General features: G+C 35.4%; 2 protein-coding genes across 8 annotated transcripts in view; both read left to right on the plus strand.

The window, feature by feature from the left end:
- Nucleotides 1-901: 901 nt before the first annotated feature.
- Nucleotides 902-1,996, plus strand: LOC116346196. The gene is made up of 5 exons (XM_031776137.1): nucleotides 902-1,020; nucleotides 1,106-1,216; nucleotides 1,356-1,483; nucleotides 1,589-1,658; nucleotides 1,759-1,996. The coding sequence occupies exons 1-5, from the start codon at nucleotides 976-978 to the stop codon at nucleotides 1,813-1,815; spliced, it is 411 nt and encodes a 136-aa protein (XP_031631997.1). The 5' UTR covers nucleotides 902-975; the 3' UTR covers nucleotides 1,816-1,996.
- A 9,864-nt stretch (nucleotides 1,997-11,860) lies between these two features.
- The window catches only part of LOC116342649 (nephrin-like), a 115,469-nt gene continuing 112,918 nt past the window's right edge, over nucleotides 11,861-14,411 (plus strand). For 3 of the 7 annotated variants that reach the window (XM_031770350.1, XM_031770342.1, XM_031770392.1), the window contains exon 1: nucleotides 11,861-12,269. The gene's annotated coding sequence lies outside the window, so the exon portion shown is untranslated. The remainder of the gene's footprint in view (nucleotides 12,270-14,411) is intronic. The other 4 variants (XM_031770373.1, XM_031770357.1, XM_031770382.1 and 1 more) reach the window with 2 other exon arrangements.

Below are 14,411 nucleotides of genomic sequence, written 5' to 3' on the forward strand. Positions count from 1 at the left end.
CTTAAGCATTACTGTTGTTTCTTTTATGTATCATACGATACGTCTAGGTAATTTCAAAACACTAGAAAAACTAGCAGCTACTAGCAGCACTAGTGTACTCACTAGTAATACTAGTAAGCGATTAGCGAATACGTAAATAAAACTAGCTTACTAGAATTGCTACGAATGTCCCCTAGATTCCTTTTATCAGAATATTTTTGCTTTATTCATTCAAAGCGTTTTATGGTCATGTTCTCAAGTCCAAAAATTTAATTACTTTGAGAACGTTAATTTTTACAAACAAATTTTAAATTAAACAAAGATAGCTTATTATTGCTGTTATCAATATTTTTTGTTCATTCATTCAAAGCCTTTTGTGAACAGGAAAATTGTACTTTTTTAGCAAAGAATCCCTAGCAAATCGAAAGAATTTCTCCTTTATGAAAAACTTGTTGAGAAATTATTTTCTTGGTAATTTTACTCCAAATAGTCAACTAACTATCTGTGTACCATATAGGGACTGGTGGCTGCAAGCCCAGATAACTTTCATTTAAATTCTCTAAGCGACAGTTGAGTATGCCTCCGATTTGCTAGGGTTTCTTTTGATGGGCGTATGGAGTCTCAGATTAACGGCAGTGCCCACGTATGCTGTGCACTAAAAATTTACACAACAGTCCATAGATTGCGGACAGATAACCGGGTTACATGTTCCCTGTCCTGTTATGATCAAAACAAAATATTATTGAAATCCACATTATTGTTTTGTTCGCATGGTTTATAGTCACTTCAATATCCGATAAAAAAAATACGTATCAATGGAATGTTGTTGTTTATCATAAAGTTGTTTGTTAACAAGTATCTTGGGAGCTGAAAATCGTATAAATTGAATTGCATTTGTACAAATGAAATCAAAAGTGATTACATTCGAAGGGGTTCACGTTACTATTGCGCTCATAAACTTTTATTTCATTTGAGAAAAAAACGTATAGAAATAAAATGAAGTTCATTTTGGTCGTTTGTGGTGTAATTCTGGTGGCCATGGTAAATATCAATCTTAAAATGTGTCATAAATATTTCAACCGAAAAGTAGTATCGAAATGTTCATTTGAATTGTTCATCCATTTAGTTGGCAAAAGCTTTTCCAAGCGAAGCTGAATATGACGAAGATCTATTCGAAATGGTAACTTTTGACAGAAATGGTTTTGCCATTAACGAAGAACAGATTCAATGCATTAAAGTAAGAAGTTTTTTTATCTTGTGACATTCACGTAAATATTATTGTTTCAATTAATTTTTATTTTCAAAATTGTGTGTGTGTGTGTGTGCGTTTTAAATCGATAAACACTGGACCCGATTATTATTGGACAAAATTATAGGACGGCGTTCAAAAGGTTATCGATGATAATCCCGAATTGAAATGGTGGTTTGATAAAGTGAAAGAATCAGCAACAAAATTGGTAAAGGCTGCCAAAAAATGTGAAACGCTCAGTGGTATCGAACAAAAGTTAGTTTTACAGTCGAATTCCGAGCAATTCGTTTGAACTTTCACTTTGTAATGTAATTTGTGGTGATACATGGTCGACTTTTTATTTCTTTCGTTTTAATACAGGAAATGCATTTTGAAAGTTAAAGTTGCTGCAAAATTGGAGCTCCGTCGTTTGATCAAATTATTGCCAGACGTAAGTATAATTCGCCCCTTTTGTATGAATTTGGAAAGTTTGAACAAGCAAAATGGAAATATATATATATATATATATATCATGTTTAAATTGCTTGCAGGACCAAAAAGAAGTGTTGGGAATACTCAAGGACGTCATCAAGAACTGCTTAGAATAAGTTCGTATTGGCCATTGGTACATTGTCACAGGCATGGTTTTAATCCAAAAATAAGCATTTTATATACTCAAAACTATGGAAACAAAATCAAAGTTTATGTCTCTTTTTTTGTACTGTACTCAACGAAACGACCGCATTTTAATAAAAAAACATACCAAAAAAACGCACACACACAAACTTAGCTCACCATGTTTTCATCTTTAAATAATGTTAGGATGAATTTTAAAACACATGAAACTTTCAAAAGTTCAACTGAAGAAATGTTTGCCTTGATTTATATGCATGACTGAATCGTATTTTGTTTTCTTCAAACTTCAAAATCCATATGTACATTTCAAAATCATGTTTTTCTCTGTGATAACCACTTGATTACCGATTTCACGATAAGATTATAGTAAAAAAAAGAAATAGGTTGCGTAGCATTTAATAAAAAAAAATCGTCCAAATCGTTTTTTCAAGTTTTTTCTCGTATTAGTTACACATTTCGCAAGATGCTCAAATGTCAATTTCTCATACATACATTTTTCACAATCTTTTTTTTGTATTCTTGTCAGAACAATTTATTGAGAAACACCTAAAACCGAACAAAAAAGCAATCGAGAATCGTCTATTTTTTGTTTGGTTTTTGAAGTGATTAAATGAATTCGTAATTGATGGTGATGTTGAATATTTTGACACCATTTAACAGTCGGTAGTTACGTGCCTTTCGAGCGGAAAATGATGCTGCCACCAACCGGTTGCTGTCGTTTCTCTTCGTTTTTTTTTCTTCTTCTTCAATCTCTCGTTTGCTCGTAAAACGCAAAATGGCACAAGAAAGTCCTCTTTCTTGTTTTCCACAACTGATGTTATTATTAAGGTCGTAAATTAAACTCTCCAAGAACATGCACAAACAAGCATACCAAAAGTGAATAACATTCTTCAGATGGTTGTCGAAAAATGCTTTCAACTATTATAACGAGCAAAAGTACTACACCTGCAAGAATTCTGAAATAAATGAATGAAAAGGATGAGGAAAAAAAAAATATACAACGAATGAAAAGAGAAGAAGTGGAAGACTGTAGACATTGTAACAATGACATTCCAACATCACACCCCCGTCCATACTTCGGCAATTCGATGGAAAATGGACTGCGATAGAGGCACATACACGCACCGAATACTTTCTCCTCCCAAAAAAAATGGTCATCAATTTTGATTAAAGAATGAAGTGCCTGTTTACGGCAATCTATTCCAATATTTAAAAGAACTACAGTCGTGCATAAAAGTAGGTTGGTTCGTTTAAAGTTAATCTAATAAAATTGAGTCGTAAACAATGAATCTTTTTAATAATAATTTCTTTTCAACTTTAACATTTCCAATTGATCGCATCAAATCTTGATTTCGATGAACTGATTACAGAAATTGGTATTTATGTGGATAATTTTGGTATCCCATCTTATCTTCATCTATATTCGCTAATCAAAAGGATTCATACAGATTTTTATGTGTTACGATAGAGACGAGATATCATGTTTGCTATTTTTCATGTTGTAATGCCATTAAAAAAAACTGTATGGTAATAGAAGTAGGACAATGTTTTGTGACGGGTCTTCCATTTCAGTTTCAGTTGGAAACTGGATCATCGATAATAGTAAACGCGTAGTGTCAGCCAAATCATCATGACATATCTCCCAGGGGATAACTATGAATTGCAGATCGAATAATTTATAATAATAAACGCTATTTCTCTCTATTTTTCACTTATTCTGCTAGTATTTCTACTAGTTGGTTCTAATACTGCTATTTTTTGCTAATTTATCTAGTACGTCAAAAATATTGCATACGTCAGATTGACTGCATGATCGAATAACCGAAATGTGTTTACGTAAATGTTTCAAGTTGACACTTTCAACGTGTATATTTGAAGCAGGCACTAGCGTATACGTTTTCAGTAAGAAATCTGTCATCAAATCTACATTTACGATTGCAATTCGTAAATTGTAGTTAATACAGATGGAACGTGCTTGGTTACGTGCCATTGAATATATTTTTATTTAAAAATGGGAAAAAGCGTATTTAACTACATATTTTGATACATTTTAGTTCAACACTATTCAATTCGTTTGTTTTGTGAATTTTATTTTAATTAAATTATTTCAATAAATTCAAGAATAAATGCTTACTAAAGTATACATGTACAGTGCTAATTCTGCTATTTATTGCTAATTTCGCTATTTTCTTCATGTAAATTTCCCTATTTTTTGCTAATGTGCTAATTCTAATTCGCATGGATATCCCCTAGCACATCTCACACAATAGTGATGAACGAGTTAACAGAGCAAGCGCAAAGGATGCCAGTACAAGATTTTCGTACATAAACAAATTAAAAACAAAGGGAAGACGAAAAATAAAACCAAACATTTTCTTTCATATCACATTGGCGTAGACCCAAATATACCATTTACTACGTACACACATAGTACAAATCGACAAATCAACATACAATTACCAATGCGTTTTTCCCTTTTCATTCGGCGAAGAATAAGAAGAGGACACACACACACACACACACACAGAGAGAGAGAGAGAGAGAGAGAGAAAACAAAAGAAAATGAACGGACAAAAATTGGATGAATGCGCGCAATTGGCGGTAGCTTACAAGAACAATGTATTTCTCAAATTTATGTGCTTATGCACCGGAATTCTCCGTTAATATTTCTGTGTGTATGTACAATGTACATCATCCTCTCCGTGTGTCGGCATTCTAGTAATGACTAACGAAAAATCGGTCACTAGTAAGATTACATATTACAAAAAAACTAACGTAGCACAATGCCGATGGTTTCAATAGTAACAGTGAGATGTGAGGCTTGAATGCGGTGTGTGTGCGCAAACTATATTGTATTGTGTACAATCATATCGTTTTGGTAATTGTGTATATCTATAGATGTATATATCAGGCATGAAACAGGCGAAACCATCTGAATAACTGAAAAGAATTATACATGAAAACGAATGATAATAAAAGGATAACGCACAACGAATGAGCTGTAGAGGAACATCAAGGCACTGGCTTCCAAGTAATATGGCAAATGCGAGTGGGGAACAATGAATGCAACACACTTACACTATATTCAATATACATATTATATAGAGAGAGAGCATGTATAGTAGTGTAATATGGAATTGTGGATAAAATTTTCTATGCCTAATAATCCTTTTGCAATTCACTTGGTGTTGTTATTATGGCACATTGTATGCCGATGCCGTATCAAATGGGAAATAAATGCGAAAATATGTGATTTTATTAGTGACCGTTTTTATTTTTTTCCGGTACTATTACGAGTCATCTGAATTGTTCGTCATTTCATGGCTATTCACGCATATAAACATGATCACTCATTCATATTTAGTCGAAGCAGATGTCTTTTACCCGAGATATTGAGAAAAGTTTCACAACTTTGAAAGGAAAACGGTACGCTCAATTGATTTAAGTGAGCTTTGGCTTTTGATGTTCGTATGAGTGTGCGTGTGTGTGTTTTTTTTTTGCCTTTTGCCCGGATGTGGAATCTTCCAAAGATACCAATGGTGAGATAACCGATTAGCATGCACGATTCGCCGACTGGGAAAGTGCCTACGTACTAAACCAAACCCTTGCACACTCTTCTACCACTCTCCCCGCGGAACTGCCATTAGGTATTACATCGCGGGGCTGGTTAGCATTTTATGCTTGTCTCTCCGTTGTTTCTCTTCTTTGTTTTTCCGCTATGCGGAGCTCCTCTTGTACATTTGTGACAAAATTGAGGGTGTTTTGCCAACCCTCGTCCGTTTCGAGCATATAACTTACTAGGAGACTCACCCTTGGGGGATGTGTACTCTTGACTCTGCGAAACGAATGCAGTGAAAAATTGCATGTTCGGCGTCTTCTTCTTGTTCTGGGCAAGTTGGACATGCCGCAGAATTTTCGTGTTTAAACTTGTGGAGGTATTTTCGATAGCTCCCCCGATGACCAGAAAGGAACTGAGTGAGCTGGTAACTACAGTCTCCGCACTTTCGATTCACCCATGTCTCAATGGCCGGTATTAGTTTATGAGTCCTTCGACCTTTTGTTGTGGTCTCCCATAGAGTCTGCCATTTGGCCATCGATGTTTCTCTTTCGTCTTTTTTGATGCGTTTATATTCGCATTTGTCTGGGGTTCTTCTGTTGTAGATTCTCAACATTTCGTCAGCCAGTATACTTTTTTTGACCTGAAACCCCGAAATTCGGACTCAGCGTGTCAAAATACCTTAGAAATGATATTTTTTTCATCCACTATTGTGTCTAACCCCAGTGCCCTCCATTTGGGGTCAAATCCTACAAAGTCGATTTTTCACTTTTTCGGTCCGGAATTGTGTACCAAAATGTATGACCAACTATTGCTAATTTTTGGCGCAAATTTCATTTTTGCCATTGGGCACCCCCTCCCATCACCCCCATGAGGAGTCTCCATACAAAATTCACGAAAATTTCAAAAAGTATCCCCAAAATAGTGATAAGGAGGGTCAAAACCGATGGTGCACATCGATAGAGGACCAAAAAGTATCCTAGGTAGGAGCGAAGTTTCATGTAGTGTTTTACATCTTGACACTGAAATGGAAGTCTGTATATATTTTGGGGGTAAAAAAATAAACTTAGCCCCCCCCCCCTTGCCCATGTATGATTTCACTCCATCTTCGCTATCGTACTGCAGTTTCCTGTCCGAGAAATTGTTTGCGATCAGTTTTCTCAGGTAATACGGAGTGTCCATTCTGGCAAGCGACTCTTTTATTTGTGACCAGTTTGCCGTATTAAAGGCGTTTTTTATGCCCAATGTCACTACTGCACAGTATTCTTTTGTTCCCCATCTCCACCTATCGCCCTCTATGGCGGCAGCGGCTGTATCTACGACTACTTTTATGGCGTGTACAGTAGAGCGCCTTTTTCTAAAACCGAACTGTGCTTCGGAGAGAGCCCTCTTCTCCTCTGCAGTTGCAAGTAGCCGGTTGTATATGATCCGTTCCGAGATCTTTCCGGCGGTGTCCAGTAAACATATTGGGCGATATAATGGGGGGGGGGCACCAGGCGGCTGGTGTGTGTGTGTGCATTGCATCTTTCACAACATCACTGTGCGAATACAATTGCCATTTATTGACTGACAATAAAAATTCAACGGGAATTGAAATGGTCCAAAAGAAAACAGCAACAAATGCCTTGTTATTCAAATATGGTGACATCAAACCGACATAATATAACCGAATGTGAAATCGCTACATGCATACATTATAGTAACCAATGTATTTAACATGTGTGTATGTTCAGTATAATATAACGCTTGTATCACGCTCATCTTCTGCTCATTCGGTGATATACTGTGTGATGGGCCCCGGTTTAATGTTAACCAAATACAAACATACGCACACATTTAATACATGCGTATGCACAATTGTGTCATTGTTTTTGCAATTTCTTGAGTCCTTCGACTCTCGTGATCGCATGTTAATCCATTTGAATGATTCGCAACATTTTCGAATTCAGATTGCTTTGTATCATTTTTGAAAATTTAATCTGATATATTATGTTTATGGTTTTAACTTTGGATTAAGATATATATGCACAAGGTCCAGGATGACTGAGGATAAAGGCAGAAGAAGACGCACGTCATAGCAACACACACGCACACACATATTCCCTTCCCGGTTTCTTCATGCCCATATTCCAAATCTCTTTTTGCTCATATTTTAAGTTTACATGAGTGAACACAAGTAATGTTCGATCGCCAGCTTATATATCGTGTACAATGTACAGGTAAGTTGATTGCATGTTATTATATTTAATACTTTTTAGTTTTTATTATTGTTGTTGTTTGGTTTTTGTTTGTGGTTGGATGTACTTGGTGGGTTGATGGACTGGCATGGCTATTTGATGCTTGTTGCTCTTTTGCTTCGTTTTTTGTGTCCCTTTTTTTGTTTATTTATCCAAAAAAGCAATGCTAATAATAGTCCAACACATAAAATAAACATTTGTTTTAATAATTATACAAGAATTTCGAGTTCGATGTGAACGCAGGGAGCAAGCTTTTCCGAAAGTAAAACTTTTTCGCTCTATCGTTGTTTAAATATGTTCATTTGGAACTTAATAGTGAATATGCAATACATTCCATATACAATTTCATTCAATTTTCGGTTACATAGAATTTGAAAATATTTTTCCCATTGACTTGAATCAACTTCTGTCAAAGACACTTCGCATGGATACTGGAATGGCAGAATAATGATTTTTTGGACGATAGAAAAGATAGCGGTAGTGTGCTTATGCCATTGTGCGCTTCTTCTTTGTTTTTTTCCTTCTCTTCTCGTTTGTACTTTGAATTGCCAACTTCAATTTCTACCTATATCGAAATGTTATCGTAATTTCAACTATTTCCGAAATACACATTATTTTTATGTTGTGGCTCTTCTTTTCTTCCGCATAAGTTTTATTTTGCTTTGTATCTCATTTTTTTTATCTCCGCTCTCGCATCGTTTCCAATAAAAACTCTTCGCATGAAGAAAGTTTTGATTTTAGTTGTTGAATTGGTTAAAAGCAAACGAAAGCGAACAAACGTATGTATCTCTTTTTGTCTTGTTCACTCTGTCTCCGTTCAATTGTGCCAAAAATTGTTACTTTGAATTGTATGAGACTGCTATGCTTGAAATGAAAGTAAACTCCAATATTTTTCTTCTTTTCGTATGTATATGGATGTTTGGATTGAACGATATATTTAACGCATTCGAATTTTTGCCACGGCATGATTTTGTTGATTCTTTGTTCGTCTTAGAGTTCGTGTTTATTGGAACATGTGAGGAAAAAAGGAGAGAGAACACCATTAACAGAACTTTTGTTTAGTTTGTTGAAGATAGAATTACATCGTTTTGTTTTTTGCTCTGTCTCCTTCGTTCACTATCTCGATCTATGTATTATAGTCTATTGATGTTCGCAAAATTGTAAAGCCTTGTTGTTGTGGTACAAAATGCAAACGTAAAAATAGCAACAATACAATTTCATCTAAATCATTTCAATGGAACAGCCAAAACGATGAGAGAAATCTCGCGTATCAAGTGAATAGTCGTTGCTCTTACTCTGGCACTAACAGGCAAATGAACCGCATACCGGAATGGATTTTCACGAATGCTACTCATACTGCCTTACTTCTCTCCAAAATACTCTTTGTCGCCACAACCACACCTCCCCTCCTACTGCCCTGATATCCGGGGATTGAAATCAGCTATGGTGAGATTTCAAATCCATCGATACAATGTGTAATGCGTATGTAAATGGTGGTATGTGGCATGCATATGGTTCGGCAATGAATATACTTTGGATTTTGCACCAATTGAAAATCAAAACGATCAAAAATTCAAAGTGTAATAATAGATGCATTTCGTTTGCAATTTTCGGCACAGTATTTTCATTTTAAATGTGAAATATTCGTGTGAATGCGAGAGATTTTCGAATACAAAATAACGTATAACGCACCACAAGCAAAACTCTGTATAGTACAACAAATTCATTTCCAGTAAAATAGTTGAGAAGAGAAAATTTAATCTTGTAGCGCAAAAGAATAGTTCGTCTTCAACATTGCCTCTTTTTCCATAACCCAAGCGCATTCAGTTCGTCGTCTATTTTCGTTTTTTTCCCTCATTTTTAACATGCATTCGAAAAGCATATTCATTCCATTTACTCTCTGGTTGTATATGTCTCTTGCCATCTCACAAGATCAGAACATTTTTCGCATTTGAACGAAACGTGTAAATGCTTTGGAATGTGTGTATAGGATACGTGTGTATGCATCTTTTTCGGCAATGCATTGACGTTTTCCATTTGCGATCAAATTTATGCATCCGACCACTTTTTCCAATGTGTGTGTGTTTATTCTCATATTTCACAAAATCTTCGCCAATATTTAGTTAAAAGTTCCGAGAAATGATCCAATAAGCATCTTTGAAAAAATTCCAATAAAAATGGTGATTGTTCGCTAATTTTTAATTTTCTTCTCGATTGCACAAAGGAAAACATCCAATTCTATTCGCATTGATACGAAAGTTTCTTAATAATAATTCTGTAATTAAATGAAGTATAAAATAAATGTGAAGAAGTTAGCATATTCATCGTGTTTTCAGGCATACCATCATTATTTTTGACCGAAAGCTCTCGCGCGTTTATTTCAAATTGAATGCACACATAGCCACCATGATCACAACGGCCACCACAAGCATTGCCACTGTCGCCAACGCTATTGATATTGCATTCAGTATAAAGTGTTTTGTGCGAAGCGCAATGGAGGAAAACGAAAAATCATCAGTTTTCTATCAATGTTTGAGTCAAATGTGTGTGTATGTCACCAATATGAATGAGCATACGCATATACGGATCATGGTCGTCGACACACCACATCAAATCTCGTTTTCTTTTTGACTGGAAACATGCACAACACTCAATTCATATCGCATACGCATCCCCCTTAGTTTTGATGCTACACACAGAGCCAAAGATACACAACGAGCGAGCGTGTGTGAGAGAGAACGAGAAAGAGAAAGAGAGAGAGAGAGAGAAAATCAAGCATACAAAATGTGTACATAAATACGGAGTGAAAGCGTGTGCCAAAATGAAAATACCCATCCGGATGGTGTTTGAATGCGCTTCTCTTCAATTGCCGCTCGTTTAGTCACAGTTTGTTGTTTCATGAGTTGAGACGCGTCTTTCGTGCGCTGCTCCAAATTCAAACATTTTTCGGGGCGTGCGAACTGTTTTCTATCCTTCAATGTGTTTCAGATTCGTTGAACACTGAAAGTGTGAACACCGCAAAATTAACTTACTTTTTACAAAACATATTTCGTTTGAAAATTAAAAGAAAAACGGAACAAACAAACAAACAATCAAAGAAACAAAAAAATCATCGAGTATTTTCCTCTCGTCAGCATCGTTGAAAGAAGAACAACTTTATTTTTGTGTATTACAAAATGTGAAAACATGAGAAGTTTGTGTAAATTTTGTTGTGTACTTAAAACACTCTATTTCGATTCATGAGATTACGTTACATTGATTACTGCCATTGCAAAATTTGCCACAGAAACACGCACATACGCTTCCGTTGTAGGTTGTGTTTTTGATTCGATGCCTTATTCATATTGTTCGGTAAAATCAAATAAAATTCCATTGAGGATGAGCATAATACAAATGCAATGCAATTGAACGTTGAAAATATCAAATCACATTAAATGATATCGAGAACCATTTTCGTTTTGGATGGTTCAAACAACAAAACGCATACACATAAAATATATACCATACGGTCTTAAGTGAAAATGTGTTGTCTGTCTCTTGCTCAAAAGTGTGTGTTATACCAAAATTCAATGATAAAGCGAAATTCAAATAGGAAAAGTGCTTAAATTATTATTTGTGTATTCGATTATTCGAATGCGGTGAGGATTGAGTTCTTGGAATGTTGCCTCTTTTCGATTTTGATTTCGATTCCGATTTTCATAAACATATAATGCATTCTGATAGAAATTTCAATAAATAATAGAGGTGAATGAGGGAATGTACTGTTGTTGGCGTTGCCTGCTGAAATGGGAATTTCAAGAAAATGAAAAATAAAAAAAAACCAACAAGAAACATCAACCACTGAACCAAGAAGAAATTCGATTGAATTCATATGCCAAACACAAAAAATCGACTGCTACTGTAACTGTGTACTACGACAATGTTAAGGCGCGCATATTCAAAAATGGATCAAAATTCGTTGCATGCACATACGCTCATTGTTACAATATTAAATTCCACTTTCCCAACAGTTTGTTTTTCATTCGTCCGGTTCGTCGGTGTGTTCATATGCTAAAGCATCTGAATAAGAAAGGAAATTGCTTGAAAAGCCAAATTCCACAACGCAAAGAAAAACCCAAAAACCAAGTCAGAAAGAACATCGAGAAAATCAAGAAAAATTAATGCACAAAGAAAGAAGAAAATGTGAAATATTTGTTAAAAAATTAAAAAGTTTGTGTTGAGCATACTGAACAAATACAAAATAGAGAAAGAGAGCGAAGAAAAAAGAGAGAAAAAAAGACGGAGCTGAAGAGAAAAAGACCAAATAGAAAATAACATTGAAAACGAATTAGAGCGAGTCTGGGCTGAAAAAAAGAGAAAAAAATTCCCTCCACAACAACAAAAACAACAACAACAACGACGGCGATAACGACAATCTTACTCTCTTTATCTTCCTCGCTATACTTTTCAGCTTGAATTGTGAACGCAAAAACTGATCGCATCAATTGTTAAAAACTTTTCGCGCATCTAGCACGAACACGCAAAACGAGAAATTTTCGATAAGTTCCAGAAAACGACCAGCAAAAACAAAAAAAGCATAAGGAATTACGGAATCACGAAACATTTCCCAAAAAAATGTAATGTAATGTAACAAGTATGAGTGTTTTCTGTTTTCTCAATATCCGTTCCATTTTTTCACCCTATAATTTTTTGTTTTTCGTTTAAATTTTTTTAATATTTCATTGTTAACCGACACATAAACAACTCTTTAGCTTGTTTTCTCGTTAAAAACGCATAGCAAATATTATAACATATAATAAAACGCAACCACCTATAATAATAATCGACCAAGAGCACATTGCATCACGCACAAAGAATTAAAAACAAAACAACAACAAAAACAGCCAAAACAAAACTTTTAATACACACACATACACAATAAATAACACAACAAAATGTAATCGAATCCTGCCGAAAATGTCAGGTGATGCCTCAACACCATGAATGGATAAACATTGAACATTGGTTCCAAAACAAAAATGCCGTAAAAACAGCGTGCATAAACAACCGATAACGTGACTGACAATATATACATCTACACGTTATTCAGCTTTATTGAGCGGCTGACTACGGTGGCAAAAAAAGTGCACACCTCCGTTTATCGTTCATTTATTCCTCTCTCATGCACCTCACTAAGAACTTGATTCCATATATTGAGTTAAACTTTTGCAAAGCGTTCCTGGGAATTCTAATTAAATCAGTCTCATTTAATCAATATAAATAACAATATATGCATTTAATGTTACTATAACTTTCACTCAAATTTCTCATTCTCTTCCTCGTTGTTTGCCCATTCCAGTGGTCAACGAAAAAGCACCACACACACACATACATACATACATAAAACAGCTATCAGTGATAATCAGCTATCAGCGATATGCAGCGCTCCCAAATACAACATTTACACTAAGTCACATTTTCGCTTTCGGTCGATTGACAATACATTTCAATTTTCCGTGCCGATTCTATTCGGTCGGGACATATCCCGAATTGGTAACCGGTGATATAGAGACATGTAATGCGGGCCCATAGCTGTCCACGAACGTTCGTTCGTTTGTTCGTAGAAAATGAAATGTTCGGATTGTTCGTAATTTATGAACATTTATTTTCTCAAAATAAACAAATATTGCGATACTAAATGTAAATTGGAAAAACCTTAAATCCCCGCTTTTCCGCTTTTCCGATGGGAAATCGTGAAAATAAGCAAAATATTGACTCCCGTAAGAAAAAAAATTCACTTTTTTTGTGTCTTCGAATGTCTCATATAAGGTTGCCATGTAACTGCAGAAAGACAGTCGAAAATATTGAAAAAAAAAATTCCGTTTTTTCGACCGTCTTTGTGATGCTACATGGCTAGCTTATATGAAACTCTCGGAGACTGGATATAATGTACAAAAAAAGTGAAATTTTTTTTCTCGATATTTTTGTGCACTATACCGAGTCTCCGAGTTTTATATATGGTTGCCATGTAGCAGCAGAAAGACAGTCAAAAAGACGAATAAAATGTTTTCTTAATTTTTTGTGCATTTTACCAAGTCTCCGAGAGTTTCATATAAGCTTGCCACGTACGAACAACGAACAAACAATCCGAACATTTCATTTTCTACGAACGAACGAACGAACGCAATACAATTCTACGAACGAACGAACGAACAAAAAGACCAAAAAAATATTCTACGAACGAACCAACGGTTCGTTCGTTAGTGTTCATGGACAGCTATGTGTGGGCTGCACAAATAACACAAAATTCACAACGATAGTTTCAATTTCTGTATCAATATTGTGCACAAATAATGACGTGCTGGTTTTGTGGCTACGTAATAAGGAATTTTAATACCGGACCGTGACAAAAATTGGTTGGCTTTTGTTGTTCGCATCGAGAAAAAAAGCGAATAATAGAGATCGATAGAAAGAGAGAGAGGGAGAGAGAGAGGAAGTGAGAGAAAAAAGACGGTGTCGAACGAAAAATAACAACTGACCGTGTCGATGACGAGAAAAATTGGCAATACAAAAAAATCCAATAACAACAAAAATTGGGTGCAAAAAGTAAACACAATCAAAATGTTTTAGCAAACAGGAAATCATCGGTCATTTTATTGGAAAATCGCCATTTGGTATTGGAGGTTTGTCAACTCTTATATGCCGCGCTATGAAATTCCATTGAACAAACTCTTTTTGTCGCAGCAACCAACGAGAGAGAGAGAGAGAGAGAGAGAGAGAGAGAGAGAGAGAGAGA

This window comes from Contarinia nasturtii, unplaced genomic scaffold, assembly GCF_009176525.2.
Source record: "Contarinia nasturtii isolate CC-2019 unplaced genomic scaffold, AAFC_CNas_1.1 Cnas_scaffold_129, whole genome shotgun sequence".
Lineage (NCBI taxonomy): Eukaryota > Metazoa > Arthropoda > Insecta > Diptera > Cecidomyiidae > Contarinia > Contarinia nasturtii.

Excerpts from the sequence above, each read along its gene's own strand:
- LOC116346196 (XM_031776137.1), top strand. The coding sequence starts at position 976 with ATGAAGTTCATTTTGGTCGTTTGTGGTGTAATTCTGGTGGCCATG. Across the intron at positions 1,021-1,105 it reads GTGTAATTCTGGTGGCCATG|TTGGCAAAAGCTTTTCCAAG; the intron begins GTAAATATCAAT and ends TCATCCATTTAG. Across the intron at positions 1,484-1,588 it reads CTCAGTGGTATCGAACAAAA|GAAATGCATTTTGAAAGTTA; the intron begins GTTAGTTTTACA and ends GTTTTAATACAG.